Source organism: Anabrus simplex, chromosome 6, assembly GCF_040414725.1.
Source record: "Anabrus simplex isolate iqAnaSimp1 chromosome 6, ASM4041472v1, whole genome shotgun sequence".
Taxonomy (NCBI): Eukaryota; Metazoa; Arthropoda; class Insecta; order Orthoptera; family Tettigoniidae; genus Anabrus; species Anabrus simplex.
Window position 1 is genome coordinate 249,837,405 of NC_090270.1, and position 21,244 is coordinate 249,858,648.

General features: G+C 41.4%; 1 protein-coding gene across 1 annotated transcript in view; it reads left to right on the forward strand.

The window, feature by feature from the left end:
- The window catches only part of Sys1 (Sys1 golgi trafficking protein), a 31,026-nt gene extending 10,399 nt beyond the window's left edge, over positions 1-20,627 (forward strand). The window contains exon 3 of the mRNA XM_067150359.2: positions 19,962-20,627. Coding sequence (XP_067006460.1) covers positions 19,962-20,202 — 241 coding nt within the window. The 3' untranslated portion in view covers positions 20,203-20,627. The remainder of the gene's footprint in view (positions 1-19,961) is intronic.
- Positions 20,628-21,244: the final 617 nt, after the last annotated feature.

The window sequence follows — 21,244 nt, forward strand, 5'->3', positions numbered from 1 at the left end:
ATCCTCATCTCCATTCTCCTCATTCCTCTCTTCCCCCTCACACTCATCTCCATATTCACCCTCCTCATCTCTCTCTGAAGTTTCCATACGGTCTGATCCTTCTCTTTCTTCATTTATTGGTCTGACAGAAAGTAATGTTTCAAAATGTTTTGCCTATTTTTCCAGAATTCGTTCTTTCCCAACAATGAGTCTATCAGTCTCATCCTTAAGCATATTCACTCTAGGTTGATATGCCTTCTTTACTTGTCCAACCCCATGGAAGAATTTTCTACCTTGTTTGTTTTCAAAATTCTTCTGCATTTCATCCACTCTCTCCCTTTCTTCTATTCTTTTCTTGTTCCTTATCAATGTCTTTGCTATTCTCTGTTTCTCTTTAAAAACTGCCATATTATTTCGAGTGGGTCTCTGTAGCATTCTTTGTTGGGCAAGATTTCTCTCTTCCAGAACCTTATCCACTTCTTCGTCATACCATTTATTTCTACTCTGTTTCCTTCTCTCTCCAAGTACTTCCTGCGCCGTTGTATTTATTGCTAGCTTAGTTTCCTCCCACATTGTGTTGATGTCCACATCTCCGTTTCTGCCCACCTGTAGCTTTCTTTGCAGCCAGTCTCTATACCAGGGTCAGCCAACTGCGCGTACGTGTGATGTCAGGTAACACGTCACACACTGCTCGGGCAGCAAAACAAAGTACTTAGTACTGTAACTGAGAAGTGAAGGCTAGAGGGGCGAGGGGAAAGGCAACTTCATTCGTAGAGGGAGGCCCAAGGGCTGCAGGTAGTACAATGCTGTATGTGTAGTACATATTTCTCTCCACATAATTTATTGTAACGCAACTTTGTTATGAATTAATATAAAAGTTATAAAGCAACTTTATTTCTACATATACAAACTAAACTAACTTTTTCCGGTGAATATTCGGAACTGATATTGAACACAAAATTGCTGTGTTTTACAATATCACCCACTGTAAAAAATAGTGCTAATAGTAACAAACAGCACAGTTTTACAACAAAAATAGTACAGAGAGTAATCTGTAAACTCGAAACATACGTTTTATCTCATGATATCGATACTCAGTTGCCACTCGTGGGTTTCTTTGATTTTTGTAGTCTTGGTTCGTTTATTAGTTTTGCAATATTTGGAGTTAATGTTTGAGGAAACACTAAGTTTAAGAGCACTCTTCAAATCGTGATCTGACAACTGGCTTTAATATTTTGGTTTTGTTGATTTAAAATAGAAAAGATTCGTTCACAGTCATACGTGGAACCTAATATACTCAACATTCCCGCTGCAAACCTATGCAATCGGGGAAACCTTTCTTTTTAATATTATGAGCCCAACTACTCCAGAATTGCGCCCTACCATAGAAGGTGCACCATCTGTTGCTATTGAAACTAGTTTGTTCCATGGCAAAGAAGCATTTTCAACAACACTTACAATGCAGTTGAGAATGTCGATGCCTTTCGTGGTATTCTTCATAGGCACTAAATCCAGTATTTCCTCCCAAATTGTTAAGTTTTTGTCAACCCCTCGTATGAAAACGGCTAGCTGGGCCGTGTCAGAAATATCTGTGCCGTCGTCAATTGCTAAGGAGTATGCCCGGAAGCTTTTTGTGATCATCATCATCATCATCATCATCATCATCTGTTTACCCTCCAGGTTCGGTTTTTCCCTCGGACTTAGCGAGGGATCCCACCTCTACCGCCTCAAGGGCAGTGTCCTGGAGCTTCAGACTCTTGGTCGGGGGATACAACTGGGGAGTATGACCCGTACCTCGCCCAGGCGGCCTCACCTGCTATGCTGAACAGGGGCCTTGTGGAGGGATGGGAAGATTGGAAGGGATAGGCAAGGAAGAGGGAAGGAAGCGGCCGTGGCCTTAAGTTAGGTACCATCCCGGCATTCGCCTCGAGGAGAAGTGGGAAACCACGGAATACCACTTCCAGGATGGCTGAGGTGGGAATCGAACCCACCTCTACTCAGTTGACCTCCCGAGGCTGAGTGGACCCCGTTCCAGCCGTCGTACCACTTTTCAAATTTTGTGGCAGAGCCGGGAATCGAACCCGGGCCTCCGGGGGTTGCAGCTAATCACGCTAACCACTACACCACAGAGGCGGACAGCTTTTTGTCAGTTCTGCTAATTGTAGGCGGACATCATCAGATAGGTCTTGAATTTTTGTCGACACTGTGTGCGCGGACAAGCTGGTAGCTTCGAACTCTTGAATGATATTTAAACACAACTCCTCACCTGCTAGAATTACACATTCCTTTACGAATTCACCACCACTGAACGGTTTTTAAGTTTCTTTGCAATTAAATGTGAAATTTTATAACTTAGTCGAACTGCTGACTCACTGATCGAATGCTCGACATGGTTATTTATTTTACCTTTTAGTTCTGTAATTACACGTACCCTTTCCTCGCCTTGATACCGATCATAATCTGCAGTGTGATACAAACTTTCAACCACGCCATTTTCAGTTGTAGATAACGTTTATCTGGACCTACAGTTAGAGTTATTAGATTTACAGTGTGATAGAGAACTAAGAGATAAATTTTTAAATAAGAAGGATTTGTGTGGCTTTTTGTGAAAAGTGTCTATAAAAGCCGTAGCCACCAGCATGTATGGCACTTCACGTGTTTACTACAAAGCGAGGCTGTCTCTTTGTCTCCAGTCTACGACAGCAGCTCCCCACCTTCTGCGCTCTTACGTCACATGGTCTCTCCGACGTCACACGGTCTCTCTTACATCACACGCCAGCCAGTTGGCCGAGCCTGCTCTATGCTCTTCCTCCTTCTTCTCATCCCTTAACAGTTCTACATTATAGATCTTGCTCTGCTCAGCTCTGTCCCTGGGTTTAATTGCCAGTCTTTCTCGGAACTTGATCCTCACCAGTATGTGATCTCACTGTCTGCACCACGCACGCTTCTCACATCCATTATATTGGAGGCATGTCACGCATCTATCAGCACATGGTCTATCTGGTTCTTTGTCAGACCATCCAGTGATATCCATGTTTCTTTATGGATCTCCTTATGGGGAAAACTTGTGCTCTTAATCACCAGCTCCTTGCTAAAGGCAAAGTCAACCAATTTCCACCCGTTTTCATTGGATTCTTGGTGTTTACTGTGATATCCTGCCACTATGTGGTTTTCTTTCTCTTTGCCTACTTTGGCATTATAATCCCCTAGGACAACTTTAACATCATACTTGGGCAACTTGTCATATACTTTCTCCATTTTTTTCATAGAACTGTTCTTTCTCTTCCTCTTCGGCATCCTCTATTGGGGCATGGACACTAATTAGTGATATGTTGGAAAATCTCCCTCTCCATCTTAACCGGCATAGTCTGGGGCTTATTGCTTCATATTCAATCACATTATGACTGACCGATTTCTTGACCATAAACCCTGTTCCTATTCTGTTTTCTTCCTCCCCACTATTGAACAAAATATAGTGCTGTAGATCTGTCACCTCGATTGTCTTCCATCTTATCTCCTGAAATGCTGCCACATCTATCTGATATTTAAGTAATTCCTCCTCCAATTTTCTACTAGCCCCGGCCTGAAAGATACTTATCACATTCCATGTTCCAATATATCCGTATCGTTGCCATTTAGCGTGCTTTAGTCGTCGTAAGTTTGGGACCGTCTGGTTATCTTTTTTGGTTTCTGAACAATATGTAGTTTTGTGGTAGTGGAGTTGTTAGCCCCACGTACCAACCCCCAATCTGGAGGACCAGGGTATCACTCTTAGTCTGGATCATCACCTTAGACCTGTCCGGCTTGGCTGGCCCTACCAGGAGCATATGCTCCCGCCGGCATAGCTCTAAGGATCATTTGAACACGCAAGCCTCCAAAACACCCAGCAAAATGTATTTTGCCTTCGTCAAGGTGGTGATATCATCGGGAGGTTATAAAGTATTAGTGAGTGTATTTTCAGCACTAAGAATGACAGAGTCTCGCAGTAGTCAACCTGCCGCAACGCTACCTTGTTAATCGCACAGCCAGTGTGGGTTCAAGAACAGGTGGCGTAATATGCTCTGGAAACTTCCATGCAAGAAATTTACTATCTTCTAAACCAGGTGAGGTATCAATTCAGAAACAACAGCGTTGTATAGAACACATTTTGAACGTCTCCTCATGTTAATTTCTCCAAAATCGATACAGGGATTACGATGATATTCAAGATTGTATAAAACATTACATCAGAGCTAGATTTGAATAAAAGGCCATAGCTCCAGAGCCTCTTACTTCAGTCCACAATGGCAACACAATGATTTGGTTCGCCGAATGGTGCAGAGTCAGCCTGCAGGGCGAGATTATGTCCAAGTGACATGTAAGTTGTGGAGCATTAAATAATTTCTAACGTTACGGTACTTATACACTTTAAGTAAGTAGCACCTCATTGAAGAACTTATAAATATTGAAGAATGTGATTCTAAGGCTTGTATAACTAACATTTAAGTGTGTGCTAGAAGTCAGAATAGTTTCTGAATGAACTCAACTTAAAACTTTAACATTATGATATGAATAGCAGAATATTCAGATACTTATCGTAATACAAGTGTTTAATAATTCACTTAGACATTATATCAAATGTAGTAGTTGAAAGTGATGTCGTTTTCTGCAGACAGACTTTTAATAATAATTATTATAAATGCTAGTTAGGAATGCTAGTGATTTTTTCCAAGTGATTTATTTAGGCCTACACTTCGTAAATAGACACAAGTGCACCCATAGACATTCATGTAAAATGCAGGTGAAATTTCCAAGTGAACTGTGCTTTTAGTAGATTGCTACAGCCATTCAGTGTGAATTATAAATAATTCTAAGAGTACAGTTATTCCATCAGACGTTCTATTTCTCAGCACTACCAGGAACAAACTGTGTTATGATGAGTTCCAATGAACAGTGCAAATTTTAATTTGGGGGGGAAAGCCGCCACAAGTTTCACAAGTGCAACTTATTTTAAAATCTTATGTTTTGGGTTCTAAGTCAGAACTGAGTCAACAGTTACAGTTCACAAAGTGCTGTGGTTTATGTGCATCGTTTCGATACTCGGAGGACAGTTAAATGTGGACACTCGCGTAACATAATCAGTGAGTGGTTACCCCACGCCGAGACCTTCAAGAATTGATGACGACCCATTGCGATCTACAAGGGATTGTGGTTCCATGGTTGCTGCCTACAGGGGTTCATGTTTCCATGGTTGGGGTCACTGTCTATTAAGAAAGATCTATGGAAACAATTTCACTGTAACCAGCACAATTGTAAGGTGAACCTTATTTGAATAAATTCAGTTTAAAGAATTTGGAACTCATTGTAGTTAGGACCTCTCTTCTGTACCAAGCTCCAAGTCTACACCCAGTTTGCCCTGCGATAAGATATCATTATTCCCCAAAATATGCAGCCGTGCCTTATTGTCAAATAATCAAATATTAGTGTCATGCTTTCTCTCGTGCAATGGATACACCATGCAGAAGAAATGTAGGATTCATATATCATTATGAACATTATGAAGATGGCTATAATCAACCTCATGTCACTTACTGGAAAGTCAGAAGAGGTGATTGATCTCATGGAGAAGTAGAATATAGATATAACAGGATTGAGCAAGATTAAGTGGAGAGTGAAAGGAAAGGCAAATTTCAGGAAGGGATACACACACTACTGGAGCACAGGAGATAAGGCAAAGAATGGAGTGAGAATAACAACCAATAAGATCTTAAATGAGTTTGTTGATAAAGTATACTACGTAAGAGGCAGAATAATAAAGATACAGTTAAGAACAGATAATAAGAGTAAAGGATTTCATCAAAGTGTATGCACCGCTGACAGGATGCAAAGAAGGTGGTATGGATAAATGATAAAAGCAGCAGGACACTTTGGTCTACAATGGCTGAATAGGCTATTAAGATTTATTTGAAAAGAAAAATCATTACCAAGTAACTGGAGTAAAAGAGTAATCATACCTATATTTAAAAAGGGTGACAAGAAGATATGTGATAACACTACCCAGCATGATTTTTGCGGCAAAGCATTTGATACGTGATTTTAAGTAAATAACGTCTCCTGGTTTCAGAAATGTCATTGGTTCTATTCTATCACATCTAGTTTTCGTGTTATTTGCCATTTACTGTCTGAAAATGTGTCATTGCGGCACAGTGCTGCTTTGTGATAACAGCGAATAGGCTGTTATTAGAGTGGCCGTGGTTTGCTTTGTTAATGTTGTGTGCATTTGTCAATCCAAACCTCCTCCACCAACTATGTCCCCTCCATTGAATTAGTCAGATAACAGTCTATTTTTTAGCTTGTTGAAGCGGCCATGCAGTGAAGCTAGTCAGTTGCGTCATGAGTGTGGCGGTAGTCTGACCTTTTAGTACTGTGTTGTGTTGCAAAAATGGCAAGTGTGTCAGGAATTAGAAGAAAAGCCAGACTCATTCTTTGGGTGTTATATTATGAAAGGACAGAGTAGGCCAATAACTGCATCAGTGAAACGTTCATATTATGCATATTTTAAGGTAAAATTAGGAGACTTGGATAAGTCCTGGGCTACTCACGTAATACCAATGTAAATGGTCCGTTATTGGACATTATAAATTTTCCAGCTAGCTCATTCTTGGTTGCCAGCGTTTCGCCCTCGTGTGCTAGGGTGGGCTCATCAGTTGGTACCTAGCACACCTACCAATACGCTGGCTAGTGCATACCGTGGAGGCCACTGCGTAGGCTAACTGGAGCCACCGTCAGTGCCAATGCACTAAGAGACTTTGTCTCATCACTAAAAATTGATGCCTGCTTGGCCATCAGATGATATAGATGTTGATTCCCATAGGGAATCTGAAATATTTGTCCTGAATGAGCAAATTTATAATACCAATGTAAATGGTCCGTTATTGGACATTATAAATTTTCCAGCTAGCTCATTCTTGGTTGCCAGCGTTTCGCCCTCGTGTGCTAGGGTGGGCTCATCAGTTGGTACCTAGCACACCTACCAATACGCTGGCTAGTGCATACCGTGGAGGCCACTGCGTAGGCTAACTGGAGCCACCGGCAGTGCCAATGCACTAAGAGACTTTGTCTCATCACTAAAAATTGATGCCTGCTTGGCCATCAGATGATATAGATGTTGATTCCCATAGGGAATCTGAAATATTTGTCCTGAATGAGCAAATTTATAATACCAATGTAAATGGTCCGTTATTGGACATTATAAATTTTCCAGCTAGCTCATTCTTGGTTGCCAGCGTTTCGCCCTCGTGTGCTAGGGTGGGCTCATCAGTTGGTACCTAGCACACCTACCAATACGCTGGCTAGTGCATACCGTGGAGGCCACTGCGTAGGCTAACTGGAGCCACCGGCAGTGCCAATGCACTAAGAGACTTTGTCTCATCACTAAAAATTGATGCCTGCTTGGCCATCAGATGATATAGATGTTGATTCCCATAGGGAATCTGAAATATTTGTCCTGAATGAGCAAATTTATAATACCAATGTAAATGGTCCGTTATTGGACATTATAAATTTTCCAGCTAGCTCATTCTTGGTTGCCAGCGTTTCGCCCTCGTGTGCTAGGGTGGGCTCATCAGTTGGTACCTAGCACACCTACCAATACGCTGGCTAGTGCATACCGTGGAGGCCACTGCGTAGGCTAACTGGAGCCACCGGCAGTGCCAATGCACTAAGAGACTTTGTCTCATCACTAAAAATTGATGCCTGCTTGGCCATCAGATGATATAGATGTTGATTCCCATAGGGAATCTGAAATATTTGTCCTGAATGAGCAAATTTATAATACCAATGTAAATGGTCCGTTATTGGACATTATAAATTTTCCAGCTAGCTCATTCTTGGTTGCCAGCGTTTCGGACCATTTACATTGGTATTATAAATTTGCTCATTCAGGACAAATATTTCAGATTCCCTATGGGAATCAACATCTATATCATCTGATGGCCAAGCAGGCATCAATTTTTAGTGATGAGACAAAGTCTCTTAGTGCATTGGCACTGCCGGTGGCTCCAGTTAGCCTACGCAGTGGCCTCCACGGTATGCACTAGCCAGCGTATTGGTAGGTGTGCTAGGTACCAACTGATGAGCCCACCCTAGCACACGAGGGCGAAACGCTGGCAACCAAGAATGAGCTAGCTGGAAAATTTATAATGTCCAATAACGGACCATTTACATTGGTATTATAAATTTGTTCATTCAGGACAAATATTTCAGATTCCCTATGGGAATCAACATCTATATCATCTACTCACGTAATTTGTAAAACGTGCCTTGAAAACCTATGAAGTGGAGCATTGGGAAACGTAGGGCCCTTCCATTTGGGATAAGAATGGTTTGGTGCAAGCCCCAGGACCATACCAGGGACCGTTACTTTTGCCTGTGTAAAGTAGCAGGATTCAATAAGAGAAACAAGGACAGCATTGTGTACCCGAATTTAAAGTCGGCGATGAGACCTATTCCTCATGGATCGGAAATTCCAATACCTTCTCCTCCTACCAGTTTACCTGACTCTGACGGTTCCTCAAATTCTGATAACGAGCAAGTTGATATGGATTTTTCACATGCCGCAGATGCAGTAGGTTCACAATTGTTTAAACAGTCAGAGTTGAGTGATTTGATACGAGACCTTGGTCTCACGAAGGAAAAAAGTGAACTTCTAGGGTCACGATTGAAAGAAAAAACCCTTCTTGCGCCTGGAACTACCTTTTCTTGGTATAGACATAGAGATAAGGAGTTGAAGTATTTCAAGAAGGAAGATGATCTGACCTACTACTGTGACATTCCAGGATTGATAGAACAGCTAGGGAGGGATGGATTACAATCCTGAAGAATGGAGATTGATTGTGGATTCCTCTAAGAGGAGCTTAAAGGCTGTACTACTTCATAACGGAAACATTCTAGCTTCGATTCCTGTGGCACATTCTGTTTCACTAAAAGAAAATTATATCACAATGCTAACTGTTTTAGATAAAATCAAATATCATGAGCACTGGTGGGATGTGTGTAGTGACTTGAAGGTGTGTGGTATTCTATTAGGACAAGCAGGCAGGCTACACTAAATTCCCTTGTTATTTATGTGAATGGGACAGCAGAGCTAGGGACAAACACTGGTCTATACCTTTCTGGCCCAAGAGACAAGTTTTGACACCTGGTGTGAAAAATGTTACAAATGCTGTCTTAGTTGACCCACAAAAAATTATTCTGCCACCACTAAACGTCCAATTGGGAATCATGAAGCAGTTTGTTAAGGTCTTGGACAAAAGTAGCCCCTGTTTCAAGTACATTGCAAGCAAATTTCCACATTTATCTGATGCAAAAGTCAAGGAAGGCATTTTTAATGGACCCCAAATTAGAAAGCTTTTGAAAGACAGAAACTTTGAAAAGACCGGGCGAGTTGGCCGTGCGGTCAGGGGCACGCGGCTGTGAGCTTGCATCCGGGAGCTAGTGGGTTCGAATACCACTGTCGGCAGCCCTGAAGATAGTTTTCCATGGTTTCCCATTTTCACACCAGGCAAATGCTGGGGCTGTACCTTAATTAAGGCCACGGCCGCTTCCTTCCAACTCCTAGGCCTTTCCTATCCCATCGTCGCCGTAAGACCTATCTGTGTCGGTGTGACATAAAGCAACTAAAAAAAAAAGAAGATACTTTGAACAGACAATGAATGCCGTGGAACTTGCTGCATGGAATTTAATAAGAGACGTCATAACAAAAGGAAATGTAAAGGATGAACAATACGAAACAATAGTAAAAACGATGTTGGATGATATGAAAGAGTTGGGGTGTAGAATGAGTCTGAAACTGCACTTCCTTCATTCTCATCTCGATCACTTTCTGGAAAATCTTGGGGCTGTTAGTGAAAAGATGGGAGAGAGATTCCACCAGGACATCAAGGAGGCAGAAAGAAGATACCAGGGAAGGTGGGATGAACCAATGATGGCCGACTACTGTTGGTGTTTGAAAAGAGAAGGCAAACTTGATGCAGTCAGACGCTGGGCAGCCAAAGTGTTCATTCCAAGGGAACATCTAGAACTGTTAAAGTTTATTTTGTTCACATTTATGAATTCATAAAGATATTGAATAAAAGTTGCATTGTTTGCTTGTAAATCACGTTTAATTGTCAACATAAATTGCTTTCATTGCCTCCGTGTTGTTTCTTCATGTGTTTTTGTGTAAATCAGTATTATATTGCAATAAATGTAATTTCATTGTAATTTTATACTCAATAATTATACATTGTATATAATAATTCAAGACAATTTTCAACTATTTAAAATAGTAATACAAAATATTATAAATATTTCCAAAATTATGAACATTTTTCAGTACTTTTTATGTGCAATATTCAGGTCTATCTCTTATTTTGATATACCTATTGCGAGAAAACGTGATGTGATATGTAGAAACGGACAATGGATTCGTGTTCAGCAACTCAAAATTAGTTAAGATCACCTATCACACCTCTTGCCGCAAAAAAAAAAAAAAAAAAAAAAAAAAGGAGAGAAAATGCTGGGTTGTGTAATTATTGAAGAATCGCACTCATCTCAAGTAGCAAAAATCTTGAAAGAGTACTGGAAGAAGAGAATGAGAAGAAAGGTGGAAGAACAATTACAAGAAGAGCAATATGGCTTTAGAAATAGAAGATCAACACCAAGACCCCATTTTCCATACGAGTCACTTGATGGAAAAATGGTAATACAGAAGAGATATGGTGATGATATTCCTTGATTTAGAAAAGGCTTGCTAGTGTACCCAGAGCAAAGGTGAGGAAAGTAATGCAACAGAAAGAATTTGGAAAACAAGCGATAAGAGTATGTGCAAGCAGTGTATAAAATTGTTGCAGCAGTCTGCAGACATGTGTGGGGAGGACAGAGTGGTTTTGGAATGAAACTGGACTATGAAAAGTGTGTGTGTTGTCACCACTGTTATTCATAATGGTTATGAACGAAATTGTGAAGGAGGCAAAGGTAAAATATGGGGACAGGGAGCTGTAGGAAATGCTGTTTGCAGGTGAAGGTATGGTGTGGGGAGAAAACAGAGAGGAAGTACAAGGACAGCTCGACATACTGAGGGAGATATTGAAAATCCGTGTGGAAAAGAGTAAGACAATGGAATTAACTAGAAGAGAAAGGGAAGGGAATTATAAAAATAAAGGGGAAAGCTTCTGGTACTTCGGAAGTGAATTGATGCAGGGCTGGATGTGGAGATCAGGAAAAGGATTCAACAGAGAAATGCATTCTCTCAGAGTGTGAGAAACCTGGTGTGATAGTATGATAAAGAAAGACAAGAAAAGACAGAGTAAGAAATGAGGACATCAGGAAGGAAATCGGAATGTGAAAACTTTAGGGCAGTATGGAGAGGGATAAACTTAGATGGTATGGACATGCTAAGAGGATGGAAGAAGGAAGGCTGCCAGAGTGGATGATGGAAACCCAGATAGAAGATGGGAAACCCAGGCTAAGGTGGCTGAAAATTATCAATAATAGTATAATTAGAAGAAATCTGGATTAGAACACAGTTAAGGAGGAACATTGGTGTTTGGATAAAGGAGGACGGAAAGGTGCCCTAAACATCCCAAACCGCCAGTAGCTGGACAAGGGAAATGAATGCTGGATGGACGACAGACAGACCACGCGTCACAAGGGATATGCGGGCGGGAGCCCGGATCCTTTGTGCAATTTTAGCCCTACGACCCGAAGGTCTTGAGTGCTGCTTTCGACCGGTAAGTTGTTGTACAGAATGGTTTGGTTGGTGGTGGTGCCGTTGTAATGTATCGCATTGGTCAGAATGTGACCTGGACCCCGGAGGGTCAAAAAAGATGGCCTAGGGGCAAGCCCCAGGTAGTCGTAATTTCCGGTAGTGGGGTTTATAAATTTGGAAGTTTTAATGGGTTGGTATGGGTTTAAATTTTGGAAGTCTTAATGGGATTGGTAGGAGAGCAAAAGGAGGGTGAGTGGTCACCCATCCAAGTGCTGACCATGACCAGTGTTGCTTAACTGTGCTTAATTGAGTGACATATCGGAATGAAGAACTACCTTGGAAAGGGGGGGGGGGTTGGAAGGAGGGACTGAGAGAGCTTGGTCGGGAAAATAACTTGGTATGGTTTCATGGTGGGTTTAATTTATGATTAATTGCTTGGCAGGCATGGCTGGAGTTACAGGGGTTGCTTGGAGAGCAATTAGTTGTAGTAGTAATTGCAGGAGGAAGGAGGGGTCTAGATTTAAGTTTGGGAGCGGGCTGGAGGGCAGGCTAAGGCCGGGGGGTGGGGAAATGTTACGGTTTAGGCGCGGGGGCAGTGGTTTATGGGATTTGATGTGCTTGAAGTGTTTGTAGTGGGTTTTAATTGCATTCTTGATGTAAGGACAGCCGGGGAACGAGGCGGCGTGGCTAGCGTTGCAGTTAGCACACTTGGGCTGTTCTCTGGGGACCGTGCAGTCGGCAAGGCGGTGTGGACCTCCACATCTGTTACATCGTGCAGCATCCTTGCAGGTGGCGGCGGTATGGTTCAGTTTAAGACAGTTGTAACATTGGATTACTAGTGATGGATTTGACGGTACGTGGGTTCGATGTTGTGAGGGCTTGGGAGCAGGTTTGAGTTTACTTTTTGGGTTTTGGATTTGGGTTTGTTCTTGATCAGATCTGGGTGGTTAGAGGTACTAGATATAGGCATGTCAAGTGTTGGAGGGGGGAGGGGGGAGAGTCTTGAGTGGAGGGGGATAACGGCGGAAACAGGGTGGAGATGGTTTGAACTTCTTTGCTCAGGAGTTTGGGTGGAGCAGTCTGGATTTCTTTTTCTCTGGAGTGAGTGAGGATGGTTTGAGTATCAGCAGTAGAAGTGGGTACATGGTTCTTAGAGGTGGTGACTGGGTAGATAAGGATTGGACGGGGAATGTCCACTGAGCTAAGTTTGTTGAGAATGATGGGTATTGAGCAGTTGCGGTTGGGAGTAATGATCAGGTGATTATTGTGAGTTTCTTCAATGATGGCAATATGTTCTTGTATAATGGGTTCTATGGCCAGGATTACTGCTTGCCAGGTGAGAGGTACTGGACCTGGATTAGTGAGTGGTACGATTAGGAATGTACAATTGGAGGAAATAAGAAAGATGGAATTGTTCCAAGTGTAGTGATACGGCTGCTCAAAACGATGTGCATCACTTGTTTCTTCAGAATCTTGGATAGCTTCTGCTTCTTCTTCTTCTTCTTCTTTTTGAGTCTGGTGTCTTCACAGGTTACAGGAGCTGCAGTGTTGTATCCTTTTTCCTTGGATGGAGTAGACTTGTGTGAGTCAATGGTGTCTTCATTGTTGACAGGTACTTCTTCTTCTTCTTCTACTTTGTGGGGGGGATGAGTTAAGAGTAAGAATTAGAAGAGGGTTGTGTGGAGTCGATAAATGGAATGCCAGTGGTTTGAAGTAGGCTGGAGAGGCGACTGCAGAAATGGGGGTTGGTGGGAGCAATGTATATAACGTAATCATCGTCCTCTTCTACGGTGTGGATGCGGTTGGTGACATTTTGAAGAGCTAGTGCTATTGTAGTTCTATGGGAGTGGAGTGAGTGTTTTTAGGTGTCTGCAGGGCAGTAGACAGCGAGGAAGGGGTGGTCCTTGCCAACTGGGACGGAGGAGAATGAAACATTAAAGGGAGTATTGAAATTACAATATGGGGCCCAGCTACTCAATCCACCGGGGGTATCCATATTACATAGGGGGGAGGGAGCAGGGAGACTGATAGGGCAGTGAGGGATGGGGGAGGAAACAGCAATCAAGTGGTCAAATTCCGAAGAGGACCTGAGTCGAGAGGGCGCACTTGGGGGGCCAGTCGTACCAGGTGTAGTTTTGTCGGGTTGCGCCGAGACAAGGCACGAACAGACACCACACCGAGTGCAAGACAAGTTTGCTCTTTTCCCTTTGAATGCTGAGTGTGCCCGCACAAGGCAGGCTGGCTGGAGCTTGGTCGGACGTGTGGCCTGGTTGACTTGACTGGATGTAATGTGCGGGACCGCAGACAGTCCACTGGGAGTATATCCAGAAGGACGGACCGCGCTGAGAACCGCGACAACTTGGCTGGCGATGAGGCTTGGGCAATGGCGCACGGGCGAGTGGCGATGGCCGCGAGGTGTCCGCTTTGAGTGTATCAGAGTAGACGGACCGCGCAGAGAACTTGGCAGTAGGCCTGGGCTGGCAGCAGTGACCGGCAATTGCTTGACGGACGGTGGTGGCGAGCTGGCGGCGAAGCAGGTAGAGGTTTGGAAGCTTGGCTCGCCGTGATGTGCTCGTGACGAGCGCTTGGCTGAGAATCGAATGGCTGACGAATGGCTGGATGGACGTCATTTCTCTTGTAAAGGTTACATATGACTGTAGATCAGTATCTCTACATCAGCTGTTTGCACTTTAGCTAAGTGAGACAAATATTATACAGAAATGTGAGCTGTGGGTCCTATACTATGAGATGTTACTTAAATTAACCCTCTCCTGGTCAGTGGGTGATATAATTCCCACCAACATTTTTCTGCTATTGAGCCATTGTGTAACCTGATTCCCACATTTGATTTGTGCTGCTATCTGGTGTGGACAACAGAAAATGTAGAAAAAATTCTGCTCTGGTATATTTGTAGGTTGGTGGATGTGTTTGTTTACATGTGTGTAGTGTAATGGCTGCCAGAAGCATGCATTTTGGGAAGTGAAGTGATTTTCTACACCAGAAAGATGGATCTTAGTCATTCTAAGCAATTTACGTTATCATAAATTATTCGGTATTAGTTCAGCCCGTGGACCACTGTAATTTGTAATGTTACAAGTACTAAGTGGAATTAGTGAAATCTTACTTGGAGAACGTCTCAGAGGAGAGATGTGTTCATTGCGATGGCCAGGAACCCACCATCCCGCCCCAAGAAGTACATTTACTTTTATAACCTAATTAAGATTATTACACGCCATTGTCATTTCTGAAGTAGCTACTTGTATTGCTATTGGCCAATGTAAAGTGGCACGTGATCTCCTTCGCTAATCTGTTACCAACTGCAGCACAATAAAAGCGCAAGTAAATGTAACATGTGAAGAAAACAGAGGCCTAAGGCCGCTTTGCAGCTTCTAACCGTCCAGACCAATGGTCTTGTCCACGGCAAGAATCCTAACTGTTCAGACCAATACTCTTCTCCACAGCAAAAATCCTAACCGTCCACACCAATCGTCATGTCTAGATCCTATCCTAACCTATGCGAAACTTAGGGGCCCAAGGCTGCTTCGCGCCTTCTAACCGTCCAGACCAACGGTCTTATCCACGGCAAAAATCCTAACCGTCCAGACCAATCATCTTGTCTAGATCCTATCCTAACCTTATACGAAACTAGGGGCCTAAAGCCGCTTCGCGGCTTCTAACATTCAAGACCAATGGTCTTGTCCACGGCAAGAATCCTAACTGTCCAGACCAATGGTCTTGTCCATGGCAGGAATCCTAACTATCCAGACCAGTCGTCTTGTCTAGATCTTATCCTAACCGTATACGAAACTAGGGACCTAAGGCCACTTTGCGGCTTCTAACTGTCCAGACCAATGGTCTTGTCCACGGCAAGAATCCTAACCATCCAGACCAATCGTCTTGTCCAGATCCTATCCTAATCCTAACCACCTGCACGGCAAGAACGGGGAACAATTCCAAGCACTGAGCACTGCTGCAGAGCGAGCGAGGAAACAAACGACAGTCGCTACACGTCTGTGTGAATAGTGGTCCACGGGCTGAACTAATGATAATTATTCTGTAGTGCTTCAGACATAGATTGAGCTTTTTTGTTTCAGTATGGGTAAATAAATACGATATGTGTAAAGGTGAAACACAGGAACATAAGTTCTTCATCTTGCCGTGATTTTTCATTTCCAGTATTCTTTTGTTATTTTATTTTATTTCATTTTATTATGTTACAGAGTTCCAGAAATTCCATGAAAAGTAAAATGTAATGCATTAGTAGCTTGTTTCATGACAAATAAATGTATTCAGATTACCTTTCCAATATATAATTGTGGATGTATTATTCGTTTGGCTTTCGTTTTGTACACCTCTTATTCTACCTGAAATGATGGTTTCAGCTGTATGCAGTGTCAATTATTTATACTTCTGTGTGGTATAAGATGAATGCATATATTCACATTCTATGTCTTGATTTGTGTGTGCTAGCATTTGGTTATTGGGACGTATAGTTCCCACATTTGTGTCAGTTAGGCATACTGATAGCCATAGGGATATATAGTTCCCACATTTTTTTTTCACAGTTCGAGTGTTTGAAATTTTTTTTAAATATAGCCTCTCATTTCTTGACATTCCATCACTACAAAAACATGTTTAACATGTTGAGTGCCAAGCCGATTGTAGCACACTATTCCACTGGTGCCAGACATGAATTTCAATAGTATTCTGCTGGTGCCACAGCAAGTATACATCTTGTAGGCTGTTTATATAATCTTGGGATATATTAATGTGATGTAGGCCTACTTAGTAAACTTTATCTCATCATACCACCAAGGTCTTGTGTGGCGCCTTATGGTGTCACATTACACATAAATGTTTACTAAGCATAAAATATAGCGTGATACCATATGGTGTCATTACACATAAGTTTTTACTAAGCATAAAATATAGCGTGATGCCATACGGTGTCACAGAATTTTACGATCCTTTGTATGGAATGTACAACACAAATTTCAAATATGTCAAATTTATGTGATAATTCAAACTAACACAATATTTATGAAAATCTGCTGAAATCCAAAACAAGTCCTCATATTACATTACATATTGTTACCCCCTGTGGGTGGGGGACGCAGGTGAAAACTACACCCCCGGTATACCCTGCCTGTCGTAAGGGGTGACCTAGGCGCAGACACGGATTGTGGTTTGGTACCATCTGTGGATGGGAAGGGTTGAATACATCCACACGTAATTGCTGCCTGTTGCAGAAGGCGACTAAAAGGGTCATGTGGCCATCGGTTTGCTCCTTATTTTTTTTTTTTAAGGTTAGTTTTAGACCGATTCAAAATTCTTGATGTGCGTGCTCCTGTGGTTGAAGGAGTATCAATTTGAAGATTTAGATGCTCCTGGTTTGTAAATGGAATATCTTTCTGTGTCCCTAGACAAGGACCTCAGTCATCATTGTTCACATGATTGTGCGCACCATTTGCACTAGCATCGTTCCCGCCTATAATGTCACTATTAAAATAAAAATCTTTAAGGTTCCACCTTGTTCAATACAAATACACTGTTGTTAGATGACTTTTACAACATATATTTTATTGCAGTACTAGTTTCGGCGCTCTATTAAGGCACCATCATCAGCTACGTAATAAGTAGAGAAACTTGAAGATATAACAATACAAAACAACATACTGATATACTTAACTCCTTAATGTCTAAAATCATATTATCATAATATAACAATATTACTTTCAAATCCACCTTCAAATGCACTACCTTTCAATGCAAGATCCATTTAAATTTTTATCTAATGGTAAGTTTAAAACTCTAAGTTACAAGCAAGATAACCCTTGTGAGTCGAAATTGTAAAATCTCATCACTAAGTGATGATTTGTCCTCAAGATTCTGTGATGGCTATTATTTTTTACATTCGTAAAAATCAAGTTCAACAACATTCCTAAAATCGTGAAATTAAAGCTGAATCAAGTCCTAAAATGTTAAAATGTTCATTTCACAGATGCATTAATGGCCATGTGTTGGATAAAAACTTGTCACATTCATTAAATTCCCAGACTGTGCCGTCTTCCGATGTTTGTTGATATGTGGAAGCTGTGCTGCAGACGCCGCGCAAAGTACATAGCCGTTGAGGGTTATTGAACTGAGAGGCTATGCCCGCTTAATAACATTAGGGCAAATAATCAGTTCCAACCACTAGAAATACAACATAAGAACTAAGCTTCCACATATCAACAAACATCGGAAGACGGCACAGTCTGGCAATTTAATGAATACGACGAGTTTTTATCCAACACATGGCCACTAATGCATCTGTGAAATGAACATTTGAACATTTTAGGACTTGATTCAGCTTTAATTTCACAATTTTAGGAATATTGTTGAACTTGATTTTTACTAATGTAAAAAATAATAGCCATCACAGAATCTTGAAGACAAATCATCACTTAGAGATGAGATTTTACAATTTCGACTCACAAGGGTTATCTTGCTTGTAACTTAGAGTTTTAAACTTACCATTAGATAGACATTAAGGAGTTAAGTATATCAGTATGTTGTTTTGTATTGTTATATCTTCAAGTTTCTCTACTTATTACGCAGCTGATGATGGTGCCTTAATAGAGCGCCGAAACTGGTACTGCAATAAAATATATGTTGTAAAAGTCATCTAACAACAGTGTATTTGTATTGAACAAGGTGGAACCTTAAAGATTTTTATTTTAATTGTGATCTCAGTTCAATACGGGCAAATAAGATGAAGTTCCTCACGTTTATAATTTCACTATCAGTATCGCCACTGTCTTCCACATCACTCTATACATCCATCAGGCTGTCAGTGCACTCATCGTCACTAGCATTGTCAACTGTGTTATATTCACTGTCATCAGCACTTACATCTTTCTCTCCATCAGAATCCATATGTAATTCACAAATATCTAATTCACTAATTCTCTTCTTGGTAAGTCACTTACCATTTCTACCAAGGAAATAACCAATATCTTCCGTTTCTTTATATTTTTGCACAACTATACAAACCGAATGATAATTCGCATGTAAATGAAGAAAAAACAATGCCTGGGGCACTTTCACTAGTGAGAATGATCACTGGCCAATCAGTGATTTTGGAAGAATACTGTGGTGCCATATGGTGGCACATAGTAGCAATACATAGCTGGAATAGACCCTGTAGTTCACACTTCACATAGTACCAATTTTACGCGCATAGATGTCACAGCTGATTTTCTACAGCACATCGCCCGAAACTCTGCTATGCCGCCATATGGCATTACGCCAACTCTGATTTCAAGACCTGTGTGCAGCCATCTCAAATTTGAAGACCAGCGTGACACCATGTGGCGTCACGTGGCACCCAACATGTTAATTCCCGAAAATTTGTTTCTTAAATAATTTGGCCAGGGAAGGGTTAAAAGCAATTGAAAGTTTTAAAATAGGAAAGTGAAGGACTAATACATGCTGTCACATTTTTCAGTTTCTCAGTCTGAAACTTAATATATTTACTATATATAGCATATATCGACATTGATACAGAATTACTTCCTGTGGTTATCATCAAAATGTATATTGAAGAATGAGATGTGTTATATATAAAGATTTCTTAGTTGAAATATGAGAAGTGAATTAAGACAATAATAATGTTATTTGTTTTACGTCCCACTAACTACTCTTACGGTTTTTGGAGACGCCGAGGTGCCGGAATTTAGTCCTGCAGGAGTTCTTTTACGTGCCAGTAAATCTACCGACACGAGGCTGACGTATTTGAGCACCTCCAAATACCACCAGACTGAGCCAGGATCGAACCTGCCAAGTTGGGGTCAGAAGGCCAGCGCCTTAACCGTCTGAGCCACTCAGCCCGGCAAAGTGGCTCAGACGGTTAAGGCGCTGGCCTTCTGACCGAATTAAGACAACACTTACGTCACTCACTTTCACATTGTCAAAGCTAAGTATGAGACAGAGATAAATGAATGTAAAAAAATATTTAGCTTTTACCACAGGATATATACTGCATTTTAAACCCTATGTCTTGCTAGAAATGGATTTGAGCCATCTGACTAGCCTGAATGGCATTAATTTGGTAGATCTGCAGTATAGTCGCTAAGGAGGTGGTGGTATTGTTGTTGTTATTATTATTCAGCCTAATCAGTAAATTTACCTGAAATGCTGTCCTACTTGAATCTCGCTCTCTAAACCTGTTTTCTTGAACATTGTAAATTTAATTAATGTTTTGATGTTGCAGTGCTCTTGGGCTGTGGTTTATCGTTCAGAGGACAAAGCAGTGTCTCGATTTCACCTGTACTGCCCACTTCTTCCACCTTCTAGCCTGCTGGTACTACAACGCCCACTTTCCGAGCGCCTTTTCGTGGTGGTTGCTGAATGTTGCGTGCATCACCATAATGTGCGTGTGTGGAGAATTTCTGTGCATGAGGACTGAGCTACAGGCCATCCCCCTTAACCTAGGCCCCAAAGTTGACTTGTAGCCTTTTTGTTCCAGCTATGAAAGGCATGATGGAAAAAATTTGAAATACAGCTGTTAGCTTCTTATTGTTTCTTCCTTGTCAAAAGAAATGACATGACTCAAGCAGAGGCCTTCTTCGCATTGAATGGCTGTGCTCTTTATCGACAGTTATCGGTGATGTCTTCCGCACGCTGTCGAGAGCAGCAACAAGTCTCGATCCAGCTGGCTGTTCGCTCGAGAAATGTTATGCCACCAATTCTGACACGTCCTAGTTACCCCCAGTATCAGGGGAGGGAGTGTTGGGACGGAAGAATAAAAACAAATCATGTTGAGTGTATGAGGGCTGGTAACCTCTTGGCTTTGTATGCTTCTTTAAGCTGTGACTGAAATAGAACACATGCTAATGTAAAAATATGTAATTTTTAAATAAAATAATTTGTGAAGTTATACTTCTGTATTCTTATGACAAAGAGATGAAATTATTTTTAATTTTAAAATTAAAATTATCCTTTGTTGTGACATGGATCCTGAGTATCTAATCGTGCAATGAAAGTTTGATATTTTTTGTGTTGGTAGTACTAGGTTCAAAATGTTCAAATTAAATTCACTTTAAAGAATGGCCATTGTTGCACATTAGTTTGCTTGTGTTCAGTTCATTTAGTTTCAGCAGTTTTCTTGCATCCAGTGAACGAAGAAATTGCAGTTAATGTAATAGCTTAGGATTAAATATTTTTTACTATCACCTTTATTTGAAGTAGTTGAAAGAAAAGATTGTAGATCATCAGTATTTCTATGTCAACTGTTTGCACTTTAGCTAAGTATTTTTCTCTCTTAACCCCTCAGCAGAATGAATTAAATGTCCGGTCGTCTCTGCGCTGCGGGAGAAGTTCTGAGTGCGGTGTTAAAATTTTCTCAGATTCCTGCAAGGCTTTGTTAAAAGCAACATAACTTTGGTAATATTTTACAGATTTCAATGATACTTCTACATACATGATTAGAAAACTCCATTGTTTTAGAAAATATGATGCTACCTTGCCTTAATAGATGAGTTTGGTGTGGAACGT